Source organism: Nicotiana tabacum, chromosome 15, assembly GCF_000715075.1.
Source record: "Nicotiana tabacum cultivar K326 chromosome 15, ASM71507v2, whole genome shotgun sequence".
Classification (NCBI taxonomy): domain Eukaryota; kingdom Viridiplantae; phylum Streptophyta; class Magnoliopsida; order Solanales; family Solanaceae; genus Nicotiana; species Nicotiana tabacum.
This window is the reverse complement of record NC_134094.1, coordinates 4,055,676-4,071,475: the sequence shown is the minus strand read 5'-3', so window position 1 is coordinate 4,071,475 and position 15,800 is coordinate 4,055,676. Positions and strand designations below refer to the sequence as shown.

The 15,800-nt window shown below is 34.9% G+C and overlaps 3 protein-coding genes across 3 annotated transcripts; 2 read left to right on the top strand and 1 right to left on the bottom strand.

Moving 5' to 3' along the window:
* Positions 1-1,069: 1,069 nt before the first annotated feature.
* LOC107796408 (PGR5-like protein 1B, chloroplastic) lies at positions 1,070-6,511 on the top strand. Its single transcript, XM_016619164.2, has 11 exons — positions 1,070-1,459; positions 2,672-2,787; positions 2,879-2,975; positions 3,055-3,155; positions 3,689-3,745; positions 4,349-4,425; positions 4,558-4,609; positions 4,735-4,845; positions 4,921-5,018; positions 5,108-5,183; positions 6,241-6,511. Exons 1-10 carry the CDS (start codon positions 1,249-1,251, stop codon positions 5,175-5,177), a joined length of 990 nt encoding a protein of 329 aa, XP_016474650.1. The 5' UTR covers positions 1,070-1,248; the 3' UTR covers positions 5,178-5,183; positions 6,241-6,511.
* A 1,848-nt stretch (positions 6,512-8,359) lies between these two features.
* On the top strand, positions 8,360-10,712 carry LOC107796406 (expansin-A7-like). The gene is made up of 3 exons (XM_016619162.2): positions 8,360-8,537; positions 9,077-9,386; positions 10,287-10,712. The coding sequence occupies exons 1-3, from the start codon at positions 8,360-8,362 to the stop codon at positions 10,597-10,599; spliced, it is 801 nt and encodes a 266-aa protein (XP_016474648.2). The 3' UTR covers positions 10,600-10,712.
* Positions 10,713-11,524: 812 nt separating this feature from the next.
* On the bottom strand, positions 11,525-15,434 carry LOC107796407 (hydroxymethylglutaryl-CoA synthase-like; the record flags this gene model as incomplete). Its single annotated transcript, NM_001325619.1, is given in 11 exon segments — positions 11,525-11,674; positions 11,768-11,908; positions 12,025-12,112; positions 12,204-12,259; positions 12,361-12,436; positions 12,518-12,591; positions 12,735-12,893; positions 13,004-13,147; positions 13,539-13,671; positions 14,079-14,185; positions 15,272-15,434. Coding segments are annotated over 11 exon segments (1,200 nt in total), but the record flags the coding sequence as incomplete, so codon positions are not given.
* Positions 15,435-15,800: the final 366 nt, after the last annotated feature.

Below are 15,800 nucleotides of genomic sequence, written 5' to 3'. Positions count from 1 at the left end.
AAATTAAATTCAAAAAGAAACTAATTTTTACCTAACCTACTAACTTTGTCCTAAAATTGTCAAGTGACTTTTTATTATGTTGTCACTTGGCATACTATGGTGTCTTTGTCTCTCCTATTATATGTAGATAGATTAGTGCAACATACAATAAACCAGCATAAAATTTCAATTTTTGGTAGAAAAATACATTTCATTCATCGTATCCACGTCAACTTGCCATCAAAATATTACCTTTGTTGCTGGTAACACCCAAGGTTAAAGTTGGAAACAAAAATTTATCTAGCTTTAAACCAAATACATGTTTCGAATTATGCATTGCATATCTTATTCTTAATCTGCCACACTGTGAAAGTTTGGTAGAGTGTGGTGAAAGTGAGGGTAAGGAGAACTGTATCTATATCCAAGAATCAGTTTGGTTTCATGTCGGGTCGTTCGACTACGAAAGCCATCCAACAAGGTACCTAAGGAGGTTCTTTGAAGGTGTTTGGAGGCTAAAGTTGTTCTGGTAGCATACACTAGAGTGATTAAGGGTATATACGATGGAGCTAAGACTCGGGTGAGGACAGTGGGAAGAGACTCAGACCATTTTCCGATTGGGACGAGGTTACACCAAGGATTTACACTCAACCCGTTCTTGTTTGCATTGGCGATGGACGCACTGGCGCATCATATTCAGGGGAGGTGTCATGACGTATGTTATTCGGTGATGATATAATATTGATTGATGAATCGTGAGACGATGTTAATGAGAAGTTGGAGATTTGTAGACATACTAATTAAACGAAGCATATAACACTAAATAAACTTGAGATTATTAATTTTTGAATTATAATCACAGTATAACCTTGTCGCGAACCAAACCACCTCTTAGTTTGTAGAATTTAATATAAAGCCTTGATCGAACAATCTCACGTGGCAGATGCATGAAAGCAACAAGCATCCACGTGTCAACCAAATGTAGGATCCTAGATTCTAGACAAAAATCATAAAGCTGACTTGTCAAATTCTGTTACATCAAAAAACAGTTAAAACCGGGAAACGATTTTCTTGAATTCAAAAAAATCAAGACAAAAGCTTTTCAACATTCAACACTCTCCACACATTCATACACATAACCTTATCTTCATCTCTTATCAAAACTCATCAAATTCTCCATTTTTCAGTTTTTTCACAAATGCAATATTCACTTCCACTTCACTCCCTCCACCACCACCACTGCTGCCGCCGCCGTCGCCGCCGCCGCCACAAATGGCCACTAAATTTGGATTTACTATAACTAGCCCTCGCCTTTTTCATGGCCCTTTCAGGAAAAAACCAATATTTTCTTCATCTTCAGCTTCTTTAGAAGATGTTTCATTCTGTTCTTCAAATCTCAAATTAATTAATTTTGCTGGAAGAAAGTTAGCTATAAAACATAGGGTATTGGTTCTCTCTCCTAAGGCCACAACTGACCAGCCAGGTAAATCAATGAGTTATCATCTGCATGTCCTTCTTTATGAAATTACGGATTAATCTTATCGAAAGATTCACATGTAATTTTTTATTAGTGACATGATTGTGTAAATATTTTTATACTAGTCCATGTATATAACTTAAACTATTTTTTTTTCTTCTTTGATCAAAGTTTGATTAAATTATAAAGGGTTTAAGTTGTGTAAGCTGACGATGTCAAGAATTTGTACTCTATCGTTGGAATTTGACTAGTTATAGTAGATTATTACTCTATTTTTCATGTTACCATATTAGGTTTGATATGTAGAGTTGCATATTGTGGGTCAACGTAATCTGATAGTGTAAATATTCTTTAAACTGTTAGTGCACAGAACACAAGCTCTATTTTGAATATTTTTAACATGTAGTCGGCCTACTATAACACTTCTCCTTTACCGGTTAACGTATAGGAAACTCCAATATGTTTAAAAGATAAATCATTTATCACTATGGTAATTAAATGTGCTTGAAAAAGGTGGAATGGATATAGAGAATTCATATAGCAGAACCCAACTAGTTTGAACGGAACGAACCTGAAATGAAGGGAATGGATACATAGAATTCATACAGCGGACTCCAAGTAGATTGAGATTGAGGAATAGTTGTTGATTGACATTTGATAAAGTATATTCTTGCTATAGGTAGGCCTGTTAGTTGCTGCTTCTTTTTCTATAACTCAAAGAAAGCAATTATTATGTATCATTGATTTATTGCAAGGCCAACTTGATGTTGCTGCAAATAATAGTGATTTTCTTGGCATAACTAACTAACCGCCCTAAGCTTGACAAAGAAGATGCAATCAATCTTTCCATAATCTGTCTCGTGCTTTTGCTATCGATCAATTTACAATGCCTTATTCCCAAACATAGGTTCTTTGTATTCTTGATGCTTCAATGAAATAACAAACTTCATTGACCCTCAAATGTTGGTTCTATACATGACACAGTCCTAAGCTCAATGAGGAATCAACAAATGAATAGAGATAGAAAGAAGTAATAAAGTGAGACCAATATAGAGACAATCAACAACTGATGTTTTCATATGAACTGAAAAACACTCTTATACCTTCTCTCTCTCTGTGTATGTTTGCTCTATGTTTGTATGTTTTTTCCTCTTCTCCAATTTCTTCTTTTTATGGTGGCGTATACCACATCATTTGAAGACTCACTTTTGCTTTCAGGTCAGCTCAATGAGGATGAGGTTGAAGACAGTAAAATCATGCAATATTGTAGCATTGACGGGAAAGGAAAGAAATCTTTAGGAGAAATGGAGCAAGAGTTTCTTCAAGCACTGCAAGTAATGAAGCAGAATCAGTTACTAATTCGTCGATTGTTTTCATTCTCATTCTACTAAAGTTAACTAACTCTTTCTTGGTTCTGTACCACAGTCATTCTATTATGAAGGAAAGGCGACCATGTCAAATGAAGAATTTGATAACCTTAAGGAAGAATTAATGTGGGAAGGGAGCAGCGTCGTCATGCTAAGTAAGTAAGAATTTCTGTCTGTTTATGTCTCATTGGCACTTAAAATAGGTATAGTAAGAGCAAATTCCTAACAATGCAGGCACTGATGAACAGAAGTTTCTGGAAGCTTCTATGGCTTATGTATCTGGGAATCCAATTATGACTGATAAAGAGTATGACAAGCTGAAGATGAAACTTAAGGTACTTGGTTATTAGCATTATAAAGTCAGACCTCTCTATAACATAATCGCTATATAACAGTCATTCACTATAAAAGTCAAGTTTTTTTATGGAATCAATTTTTATATTATACTATAATATATGTTCTCTATAACACCACTTCGTTATATCAACCAATAAAATTCGGAACAAATAAGGCTGTTATAGAGAGGTTTGACTGTATTATTTATTGTTCTTGATAAGATAAGAGAAGATCCAATAAATGAAAAAGATTTGTTATTTTGACAGTTTTTTCAAAAAAAGCAACTGATTTTACTGTATAATACTGAATGTGTTGTACTTTCTTTTCCTATCACCATTTAATTGGTAGTTTAAGCTTATCAATTTATGAAGTAGTTGAACTATGTTAGTCATTGCTATTCTTCAACTTATTGCCCTTACAAATATGAACAAATCAAGTTAGTTGTTACCGTTCTTTCTGTTGCTTTCTTTGTTTCTTATAATATCGCGGACTTATGTAGTTTTTCCTGTATTGACATCTCTTAATTTTTCAGAGGGATGGCAGTGATATTGTGGTTGAGGGTCCTCGGTGCAGTCTTCGAAGTAGAAAGGTTTGTACTACTTTTCTGCTCAATGAGACATTTACTAGCTGGTTAATAGGTACTCATCTTTTATATTGCATCTGTGAAAATACTTATTTTGTGCCATCATACATTCGAAGAGGATCCTTGGAGTCTCCGTGTGACTATAGGTCATGGGTTCGAGCTGTGGAAGCAACCACTAATGCTTGTATTAGAGTAGGTTGTCTAATACATTAGCTTCAGTCTGCGGCAGATCTGCGGTCTGCAGATCAATTCTGCAACCGCAGAAACGCCCTGCACTTCCAAAATTATTTTTCAACTCCCCAACGCACTGTTCAACCCAAAAAGTCGGAACCGATTATCAACGCATAAGTCTACCTCGGCATCATGAAACCCCGGGTTTTAGGTGAAATTTTTCGGGGCCTTACATCCTCCCCGCTTAGGATCATTCGTCCTCGAATGAGGGTCAAAATTCAGTATTAGCACCCAATGTGACTCAGTTGCTATAGCTCACACCGGCAGTTCCAAATTCGAAGAGGATGCTTTGTGCAGCGGGCTGCCCTTTTTAGCCATCATACATTCGTGCAAGATGTTTATGAGGTTAAGTGGTTAAATGAACTTTACTTGTTGCAGGTTTATAGCGATCTTTCTGTTGATTATCTGAAGATGTTCTTGTTAAATGTCCCTGCTGCTGTTGTTGCTCTTGGATTGTGAGTACTACTTAAAACTCTCAGCATTATAAGTTTTCATTTCTTTGTACATTGTCATTAGTTTCTCAACCCGGTTATGAAGCAACCAACATTATTATCCTCTAATAGATATGTTTGGCTAATGTTTGCTAGGTTCTTTTTCCTTGACGATTTAACTGGATTTGAGATCACTTATCTTTTGGAGGTAATCATATCTTGTTATCTAGCCTGGTTCTTTATTGTAATCCCTAGATTATCAAGTGGTTATTTGCAAAAGATCAGAGTATTCATTAACCTTTGTCAAATGCTATAATTTTGTCAATTTTGCAGCTTCCAGAGCCTTTCAGTTTCATTTTCACATGGTTTGCTGCTTTGCCTTTGATATTGTATCTATCGTTTACAATCACAAACGTCGTTGTTAAAGATTTTCTGATCTTAAAGGTAAGATTTCGGAAACATTGTGCGCGTAGTATTATCTTATATGCTATGTGTTTGATATTAACACACAATTTTCAGGGCCCTTGTCCGAATTGTGGAGCAGAAAATACTTCCTTCTTTGGTACCATATTATCAGTATCTAGTGGTGGTTCTACCAACAAAATAAAATGCTCAGGGTAAGTCCATAAGCCTTAGTTTTTAGGTATTTTTCATCTTTCTCTGCTTGATCTGTTCATAGTGTAATCATCGCCATGATCTTTCGCAGTTGTGGGACGGATTTGGTCTATGATTCAGACACGCGTTTGATCACGTTGCCTGAAGGAATTAGTGGATGATTCGAGGTACCTATGCTCTTTAACCTATTTGTAACAGCTCAGCTCACTAATGATATTGTCCGCTTTGGTCTTAGGCTCGTACTGCTTTAAACACGCGTTACTAATGTCTTAAGCTTGCTTTCCTACCAGTATCTTTTCCGTGTTTTGCAGATATAGAATTTGCCTAGGGTGTAACACTATTATTGCTGCTTGGAAAATTATAGGCGTTTTAGTTGTCATTGCTCACTTATCTTTCAAGGCGACTGCTAATAGAAGCATACCTATGTCTAACCTTGAGGGGTCACCCGACCTCGTAAACTTCGGTAGAAATCTTATATTTTACACCTTGAAAATGATTTAATTTAAATCGCTTGGCTCCCTGAATACTAAAACCTTTAGGGGGCACTAGTTGAACAGAATACCGGTGCTCCCCGTCGTGCTAAAGTCCTGGGTCCGCCTCTAACTGCTAATGCTTAGTGTACAAAAATAGGACTTAAACCTAAGAATGGTTTCCCTTGATCCTTCCCAACAATTTAGATAAACTAATCTATGATATTACCTTTCTCATTTCACATAAGACTTCTTTTCGGTTCATATTTGAAAATAGATCCAGCACTTACTTTCAAAAAGAAAAATATAGATTTCCAAAATGCAAATTTTCTAGATAAAATTTTAATATTCTTAACTCGTTTTATTTTTCTTGAAATGAATTCAAATACTATTGTTCTCCAACCCAAACGCCACATAATAGTTCACTTAAGCACCATCTTTTATGTTCTCAGACCTCAATTTACACTATATTACTTAAATATGACCTGCTCTACATCCTCGTACCTCTGTTGTCCTTGAGTTACAGACTATGTTGCGCGAACTTTAAAAAATGTTGTTGCATCCATGTCGGAACCTCCAAAAATACAGTACTTATGACGGATCCAACACACACTTAGAGACATTTTCAGAAAGTCCGAGCAACATAGATTACATGTCATTTTCGATCTAGGAAAAAAGAGCTTTTTTCGCAAGTTTATCTGTATTTTATCGCTTGTATGGAGAAGTATAACCGGTGAGAACTTTCCTCGTACAGGAAAACCATTGCCATTTACTAATAACTTGGAGTTGGAGTTGGAGATCTGCACAATAGATTGCACTAGAACAAGTTGCCTATTGGAAGAGCCAAATAACATACATGAGTCAAGTTTGTAAAAATGGAAAGCACTTTCAGTGTTGAAATTGTGAATGTTTTGCTACTTGTATTTTGTCCAATATATTATGTAATGTGTGAGTATAAGTATATCAATACAAAAAATTAACAACCTTTAATCACAGGTGATGAAAGAATATCAAGGTTCCTAAAATTGAACTGCTTCATGTGTTATACTTTTTGACATAACGGTTGTCGCTAAAAAGTCCGTGTGCATCGGGTATTTATACCAAATCATACTAATTTATCATGATCAAGTGATATATTAAGGTGAGAATGCGTATGAATTAACTACGATAGTGATAACGATATTTGTGAAAACACGTGTCCTGCATTTATTGGATTTGTATAAACACCTGATCATAGAAGGTGAAGCTACAACTTTAGTTTCCGACATGAAATTGAGCTTCCATTACCATTTTTTAAATTTAAAAATAACATTTTACCTATATTTCGTCCTTTACATCTATTCAGTTGCTTATAATACTTAATATCTCATGTCATTAACTTGAAAAGAAATTTCCTAAAGGTAGAATTGACGGTAGAAGCAAAATTCAAAATTTTTCACTAGGAGGGTAAAATTCATTTGCACTTAGATTATGGATTTTGAAGACCTACGCAATATTTTTTTAATATTTCACACTCGGGGTTGTTACCCACTTTGGGGCTCAACGATTCGAATTGGCATCGCGTTTGGCCCGTCAAAGGAAAAAACGCTCCCTACCATGATTAGACACCTTATCTTTCATTGCTCGGGTGAAATTCAAAAATAGTCAAATTTATAAGTGGTAATTAAAAATAGTCACCATTGCAAAAGTAATTAAAATTTAGTCACTTTTTATGTAAAGATAAATCTGAACGAAAACATTGTTCAAAATCTGAAAAATATTCCAGCATAATATATCGGAATTCGAATTTTTTACATGTGAACTTCCAGCATAATAAATATACTAGAACTCCATCATAATATACTGTAGTTTCAATATATTATGTTGGAATTCCAGTATATTAAGATGGAGTTCCAGTATAAATATACTGGAATTCCATCATAATATACGGGAGTTCCAGCATAATATACTGGAATTTCATACACAAGTGCTCTAATTTCCAGTATATTATGCTAGAACTTTCCGTGTGCTGGAGTTCCAACATAATATGCTGAAAGTTTATACACATGTGCACCAATCTCTAGTATATTATGCTGGAACTTTCCGTGTTGCAGCAAAATAGTGGCTATTTTTCAATAACTTTGCAAACGCTGGCCATTTTTCAATTACCAGTCCGAAAACTGGCTAGCCCGTGCTATTTTTACTCATTCCTCTCATCTATTTACATGTACTCCATCTCCTTTTCTTAATGGGCTTATTTCACTTTTAGCCCCCGCCATAAACTATTTATATTCTATAGCAAATCTGTAGCAAAAAAAGTGTGTAAAATTTATATAATTTTTTATATAACATACATGATGTTATACACTACCCTCCCCAGACCCGCCTTGTGGGATTTTACTGAGTCGAAAAAAATATTTTTTCGACTATTATTTTGAGAGCGGCTATACAGTGTAATTCTCCCTTTCTTAGGATTGTAATTTTTATCTTGAAAGTTTCTTTCAATGATCTGTCAAAAGGGAGGTGTAATCAAATCATTACAAAATTCAGAAATTTTTAGATAAGATTTGGGTTCTTGTAGTATTTGGGTTCCATTATTCTTAGGACATTAGATCCAGATTAGGCACTAGAGAATAGTAATGGCATAACATGTAAGTTTATTAACCTGCCTGCACGCTTACATGATATTTAGGTAGTATAAACATAACTAATTTAAAAATACATAAGTTGACTTGTAAGTTTTACATATGTTCGTGATAGCACGAAGCCTATACATTTGAAACATTATTTAGACACAAAAACTATATATTAAGACCTATCTTTACAAAATCAAATAAGGCAATTGCAATTTTCTAAAGAATAGCATTCCTCCTTCTCAAAAGGAGCTAAATTCCATGGCCTCTTTCCACCATAGATGGAGCTTGACATTCTTCTTCGTTTTTGCAACACTAGCACCCATCGATCAAGCAAACGCCGGGGGCTATTCCACCCCTAGCGTCGCTTTTAAAGCGACCCCTTGGAAACTCGCTCATGCCACGTTTTATGGCGACGAGACTGCAAGAGAGACAATGGGTGCGTTACACAAAACTAAAAACATTGTTGTACATTTTACTAAACCTACCCAATCCTTTTGTTTTTCTTACCATTTTAATTTTACTTGGAGCAACTGTCAAGTTATCTCCGTGTGACCTATAGGTCACGGGTTCGAACCATGAAATCAGCCGATGATGCTTGTATCAGGGTAACTGCTTACATCACACCCCCCTTGGGGTGCGACCTTCCCTGGATCCTGCGTGAACACAAGATGCTTTGTGAACCAGGGGTTACCCCATCGTTTGAAGAACAATTATGTTCTCTCTTACCCTCCACATAGCTTGAGGTTAGAGGTGCTCTTCCACTAGAGCAAGCCTCACTTATTCGTCACAATCTTGAATTTGTGACGAAATTGAAGATCTGTCAAAAGAAGAATTTGCGTCACTTTTTCCTGAGATGACCATCTATCCATCAAAAATCCGTCACAATCTGAATTCTGTGACGGATTGCAAATACTAAATTTCTTCTAGTTAATAAGTCTAATGTTTTTATTTATTTATTTCCTATTATTTTTGTAGGTGGAGCTTGTGGATATGGGAATTTATTCAATTCAGGTTATGGAACAGATACAGCAGCATTAAGTTCAGTGTTATATAGCAATGGATATTCATGTGGACAATGTTACCAAATAAAATGTACACAATCAAAAGATTGCTACTCAACCATTGTCACAGTCACTGCAACCAATCTCTGCCCACCAAATTGGTCACAAAACACAGATCATGGTGGTTGGTGTAATCCACCTCGTACACATTTTGACATGGCTAAACCTGCTTTCATGAAAATTGCTCAATGGAAAGCTGGCATTGTTCCTGTTTCATATCGCAGGTATATTTCTTTTCTTTTTTACAACATTTAACATTCTAGACGCAATGGACCGATATAAGACGGGGTCTGTGAGTTCAACTGAAAATTTTAAAATGTACATGGATATAATGAATCTAGATATCGTGAATTCGTTTCTTGACAATGTCATGCAAGTATTTTGAATATTGTTTTCACCAAATCTATATTCAAACACACACTTTCAACGTGATTAGTAAATCAAGACAACCTAAGGATCCACGAAATATAGCAAAAATGGACTCTAAATTTACTTGCCTCTAATCTTCTCTATCTTTTTCATACGGTCGTGTTCGGATCAGGTTAAGCACGTTTTGACTATTCTACCAAATACTTGTTACCAGGGGCAGAGTTATTGTCCAATGGAAGTCAATTGACACCTTTTTTTCGAAAACTTACACTATATAGATAGATCATTTTATTTATATGTATATACACAATATTTAAATCCAGTTGGCTTTTCATGTATTTAGTTCTTTATATTTTGAACATACATTGTGAATATCTATGTTCAAACAAATCGAGAAACTAAGGATCCGGGAAACATAGCAGAAATGGACTCTAAATTTACATGCCTCTAATTTGCTCTATAATTATTTTAATAACGATAGCGTCCGCGTCAGTTTGTGCACAACGACGAACCTACAACTATAGCTAGTGAGTGCTCAAGCACCTATTGTGTCTTACCCAAACATTATATTTTTATATTAGAAGCCGCTAAATAACATACAAAGATATTGGCTGGGCGTCGCCCAATTTCAAAGTAGTAAGGTAGTTGAGCATTCACGACTTAAAAATTCTGAGTTTGCCACTGCTTATATGCATTTCGACAATTCTACCGAATATCTGCTACCTCTAACATGCATTATTGCTTCATGGTTGCAGGGTACCTTGTGTTATAAAAGGTGGAATCAAGTTTAGTTTCCAAGGAAATGGCTATTGGTTATTGGTATATGTGATGAATGTTGGTGGAGGTGGAGATGTGGCTAGTATGTGGGTAAAAGGAACAAAGACAAATTGGTTAAGTATGAGTCATAATTGGGGAGCTTCATATCAAGCATTTGCAACTCTAAGTGGTCAAGCACTTTCTTTCAAGCTCACTTCCTACACATCACATGAAACAATTATAGCTACTAATGTTGCACCTTCTAATTGGCATGTAGGAATGACATATCAAGCCAATGTTAACTTCCATTGATTAAGGCATGCAACATTTATTCTTTTTAAAAAAAAATAATAATTTATCGAGTTTTATTTTGCGATTGTTCTTGTATCGACTGATGTTTTGTTAGTGAAAGACTTGCTATATAATTTTAGTAATGAGTATTATCATTTTTGTATCTGTACACAGACAATGTAAAGAACTTTTACACTATCGCATTGAAATTGGCATACTAACATGTAACTCTTAACACACTCATAATTGGTTAACGGTCACAGTAAGAATAGTCTAACATCATTGCAACATTCCTACCTTGGATGTGCTACTGAACGATTAATAGATAATAGAGCGAATGGATATAATGGATTCATATAGCCGATCCCAAATTGTAGTTGATTGATATATTGTCGACTTAACTAATTAAGGCCCAATTCAGAATATTTTGCTCAATGAATTTCATTCAAATATAGACTGCATTACATTGATGATTTTGCAATCATCTCACAAACAAGTGAACCAAAAAACATTGAATTTGTTGAAAACTAAAAAGGCATTGAACATTAGGGAAAAATGTAATATGACAATAGTTATTCTTTTATATGCTAACAATAATTATAAGAGCACAAGCCAACTTCATGACATTAGATCATGTTAGGACTTATCTTCAGTGACCATTGGCAAGTCCATTCTCAGCACATTTTTGGGCATAAAATCTTCTGTACTTCGAATCGACTTCTGTGAGGTAGTAGGTACCCGGTGCTAAAAGGCTGCAATCCTTGCTCGTCACAAAGTCCTTACCACCATATCTGTGTTCCATTATATGCATCGTTTCGATGAATTTTTCAGGAGTGAACTGCACAAAAGATCGGTTGTCAAAGATAGTTATGGAACTCTAACCATTACAGAGTTGGTAACGAGTTCAAAGTCCACGAGTAAATTACAAAACAAAATCTTAACATACCTCGTGTCTCGACTTCAATTTCTCATCAACGTTCATAACAGCTGCAATGTTTGACAAGCTAAAAGGATGTTGACCTTCATTAAGCCTTAATGAGAACATTGTTGCAGTCAATCCACTTCCATAAGAGAACAAGATTACTCGCTGTCCAGCCTGAGTTTGGCAAAATCATTTGAAAATTAGATGAAACGCGATAGAGGTTAACAAGAAACAGGACCAAAAGGGAAAGAAGTAACTTGTATTTACCAATGAACTGTGTTTATTGTGGAGAAGGGATGCAAAAGCAGCATAGAGAGACGCGGTGTACATGTTGCCAACTTGTTTTGGTATTAATGTGGCTGGTTTCACCTTCTCATCGTAAAATGGTTTTGCCACTTGCCAGGATACCTATATATGCAAAATTTATAATCCCTTAGTTAGTTCCAATCTCAACTTATATATATCTGAAAATGACAAAAAATATTTTTTTGGAAAACAACGAATGTGAAAGCTTTTGTACGGACCTTCTCAAGATCACGGCTTTGATAACTTTCATCACCAGTTAAGGATGAAAATGGTGCAAGCTTTTCTTTAGTAGACTCGTCAATGGAACTGCAAATGCAAAATCAAAGAAGATCAGTCAACTGAATTCCTTTTACAAAATAAAAGGCGAGTACATTCAAACTGAAGATTTGCAACGCACCTAGCATTCCTTATAAAGTCATTGAACATCAATCGAGCAGTGCTCTTCTGTACAAGCTGCAGGATTAAATAAAACGTTCAGGTAATTCTTATCGTCACTTTGTTTACTGAAGTAAGAAATCAAAATTGTGTATTGAATATTTGAATCCAAAAAGTACCTTGTTGTATGGTGAATGGAAAACAAAATAGGCTGCATCAGCAATCGAAAACTGCTTGCCTTCCAGTTTTTCGTATCTAAAAATGTGAATGAGATGTTATTATAGAAGATAATAAAGAAGTATCGGAATATTAAAATGTGCTCAACTAGTGGCTTACTTATCGCATAAGCTCTTGTAGCAAGAATCAAGTGCCATAAGATAACAAGTTTGTGAAAGCTTTCCATCAACCACCTGCAACAAACAATTACCATAAATTCATGTACCAACAACAATATCCTATATTTCTTCTAAATTGTGTCCAGGAAACAACAAAATCGGAGCATTCTTGTGAAAATGGATAATTAACAAGACTTGCAGGGGCTTAAGATAATTACTGGATATTCACTGTCGAGGATGGGCTTGTAAAAATCATAGACATGGGCCATATGGCTAGCTCTAATCTTGCTTTCGAATACAATAGGAGCATCCGGCCCTACTAGCATAGCAATTGCTGCAGCTCCTCCAGTTGGCCGAGCAGCTCCCTCAGCATAGACCTGTCAAAAGAAGCTCTCAGATAAGTGAATGTTAATCAAGCAAAGGCTCAAGTTCATTGCAAATTATGCAACAAATGAGCAATGCATACGCAATATTGTAATGATCATACCGCACTGTCAGTGCATACAACAAGTCCATAGCGTCCATCCCATGAAGAGCTCTCGACCCAATTCACGCAGTTGAACAATGCAGCAGTTCCGCCATAACATGCATTAGTTGAGTCGACTCCTTCAATGTCAGTGTTTCCACATTTCTGTTTGTTTCACACAGTAAGGAAGCAGGGTAAGTTTTTGCTGAACAATATTTCTGTTTGTCATAATGTAAATCTTTACTGGTGAAGTGGAAGGTCAACAGAAACAAAAAAACAAACCAGATGCAACCAAACAATCAATTATTAAGGATGATGTAAACAAACAATGAACTCATTTTTTTAACAAACAGCATGATCAAGCGATTTCCGGGCCTATATTAACATTACAGCATATTTCAAGCAGAACTAAGCCACGCGCTTTTTTTAATACTAGATTGCAACATATATTCTGCTTCATGAGCTAGTCTGCATTGAGCAGAGGTGGATGCGACCTTTGCTATATACGTGAAGAACCACTAAATTTCAAATATTTGCTAGAACTGTGAGCCAGTACCTCAAATATTTGCATGAGGAATGTTTTGATGGATTTGCTCTTATCAATGACTGTCTCACTTCCGACCTCGAGACGACCAATTTGCTTAGGATCAATCTCATACTTCTCCAGAAGGGAAGTAACTGCTGTCAAACTGAATATGAACATTTTAATTAGAAAACAGTATATTGACCAAAATTACACAAGCTAAATTATTTTACTCCAGAAATCAAAAAAATTTGCCATTCAGCTGGAAGAAGAAATCACCAACACTTTCGAACTACTCCCTTCATTTCAATATATATGAGCATATTTTGACGCAGTACAAAGTTTAAGCAAAAAATAAAAACTTTTGAAACTCGTGCTCTTAGATATATCCTAACATTTGTGTGACTATAATACTATTGAAACTTGTGGTCTTAAACATGCAATAACATTTATGTGGTTATAAAAACTTGACAGTTGTCATTAAAGGGTAAAATGAAAAGTTCAAGTTAAATTGTTTTCCAAATTTAAAAACGTGTCATTCTTTTTGGAACGGCGGGAGTAGCGGATGTATACCTCATTGATATAACATCTTCAACCTCAGTGCAAAAGCCCATACAATCTTGTCCAAGACCAATTGTGTATTTTCCTTTGCTTGCTCCATCATGAGCCTCCAATGCTTCCTATAGAATATTGCAATATAATTTAAATTTTTTAAAGTGATCATAATTTATTGCCTTAAACTTAAATTAGCAGATGAAGGGGAGCCTTGGCGTAATAATAAAAGCTTAACCAAGAGGTTATGGATTCAAGGCGTTGAAACAACCTCTTGCAAAATACAAGCTAAGACTGTTTTAAGACTCAAGGCGGTCCGACCCTTCCCAAACCCAGAGAGTTTAGTGCACCAGAATGACCCTTTTTTTCCCTTTAAACTTGTATTAGCATATCCAAATTACTGAAAATCTGATAAGATATTTTAATGTTACATGGCCCTTAGAAAAAGCACATAGGTTTTAACGGACTAAAGTTAAGGCTGCAATATGGGATTTCAAAAGTAAAATAAAATAAACTGAGAACTTGATTTAAAAAAATAATCTCAGAACAGAGCACGTGAACATGCTATAGGTCACGAATAAATAAAATATCCATGACATGTTGGTATAAGGTATAAACTAAATATCACATTTTTTGGTTATTAAAATTATTTCTAAAACATTGGAAAAATTTAAAGCATCTAATATGCTAATTAATCAGTAATTAAAGTAATTATTACACATATCTATGCTCAAGTTTCTCTACTTATTCATTGTCAAAGTATGAATTTAAATTATATACACCCATAATGCAAAAAATTTTCATACTATGAATGAGTTTTAACATACGATAGCAGATTAGTTACTCGACCCGTTTCAGTTTAGCTGACTTTCGCTAATCGAGAGTCAAACTACCAATATTTTAAAATATATTTTAATCAAATTGGCATGAGAAAAATTACAATTTATAATACTTTTCATATAGTTTTTGAATATCTAAATTTTAATTTTAAAATAATGTGTTTAACTAGTTCAATTTAGCTTCAAAGTTGAGTCAAATTGAATCACGATAAGCGAAATATATATCCTAAATTAAAACATAAGGAGTATTATTTTTACTAAATTACTATAAAGATTTAAACGTAATTACTTCTAAGTTAGCTAATTATGTAAATATCTTTTACACTGTTTATGTAAATATCGCCAAAGTAATAGTACTATGTTTTTCTTTTTTACCTGTGGGAGGCAAGTAGGAGGGAAGTAAATTTCGACGGCGAGAATTCCGACATTCTTCGGTTGAGCTGCCATTTCTGATATTTCTTCTGTGTATTACTAAACGTAAAATGGACAGATCGAAAAAAAACACACACACACACACACTGTTTCTCTCTCTAAGTCTCTTCGAACTGGAAAATATTTTGCAGAAGAGAGAGAGAGAGAGAAGAGGAAATAGAGCGAATGATTTGTGTGGAGATTTTCACATGTTTAAGTTGCATATTTATACTATAAAAGGTGAGAATTTTCCACTTTGATATTCCACAGACTTATGGAGAAAATAAAAAAGAAAGAAAAAATATTCCGAAGACTTATTACATCACAGGAATGGGATTTAGAATTTGAAGTCCGTTTTAACTGAACATGAAGTTTAAAAAATAAATGAATTTAAGACTTTTAATTGGATACGAATTTAGAATTTGAAGTCCGTGAATATAGTGGTATTTGACTGAACACAGAGTTTAAGACTTTTAAAATTTATGATTTAACA

Excerpts from the sequence above, each read along its gene's own strand:
- LOC107796408 (XM_016619164.2), top strand. The coding sequence starts at position 1,249 with ATGGCCACTAAATTTGGATTTACTATAACTAGCCCTCGCCTTTTTCAT. Across the intron at positions 4,610-4,734 it reads AGATCACTTATCTTTTGGAG|CTTCCAGAGCCTTTCAGTTT; the intron begins GTAATCATATCT and ends TCAATTTTGCAG. Across the intron at positions 4,846-4,920 it reads AAGATTTTCTGATCTTAAAG|GGCCCTTGTCCGAATTGTGG; the intron begins GTAAGATTTCGG and ends CACAATTTTCAG.
- LOC107796406 (XM_016619162.2), top strand. The coding sequence starts at position 8,360 with ATGGCCTCTTTCCACCATAGATGGAGCTTGACATTCTTCTTCGTTTTT. Across the intron at positions 8,538-9,076 it reads GACTGCAAGAGAGACAATGG|GTGGAGCTTGTGGATATGGG; the intron begins GTGCGTTACACA and ends TTATTTTTGTAG. Across the intron at positions 9,387-10,286 it reads GTTCCTGTTTCATATCGCAG|GGTACCTTGTGTTATAAAAG; the intron begins GTATATTTCTTT and ends TCATGGTTGCAG.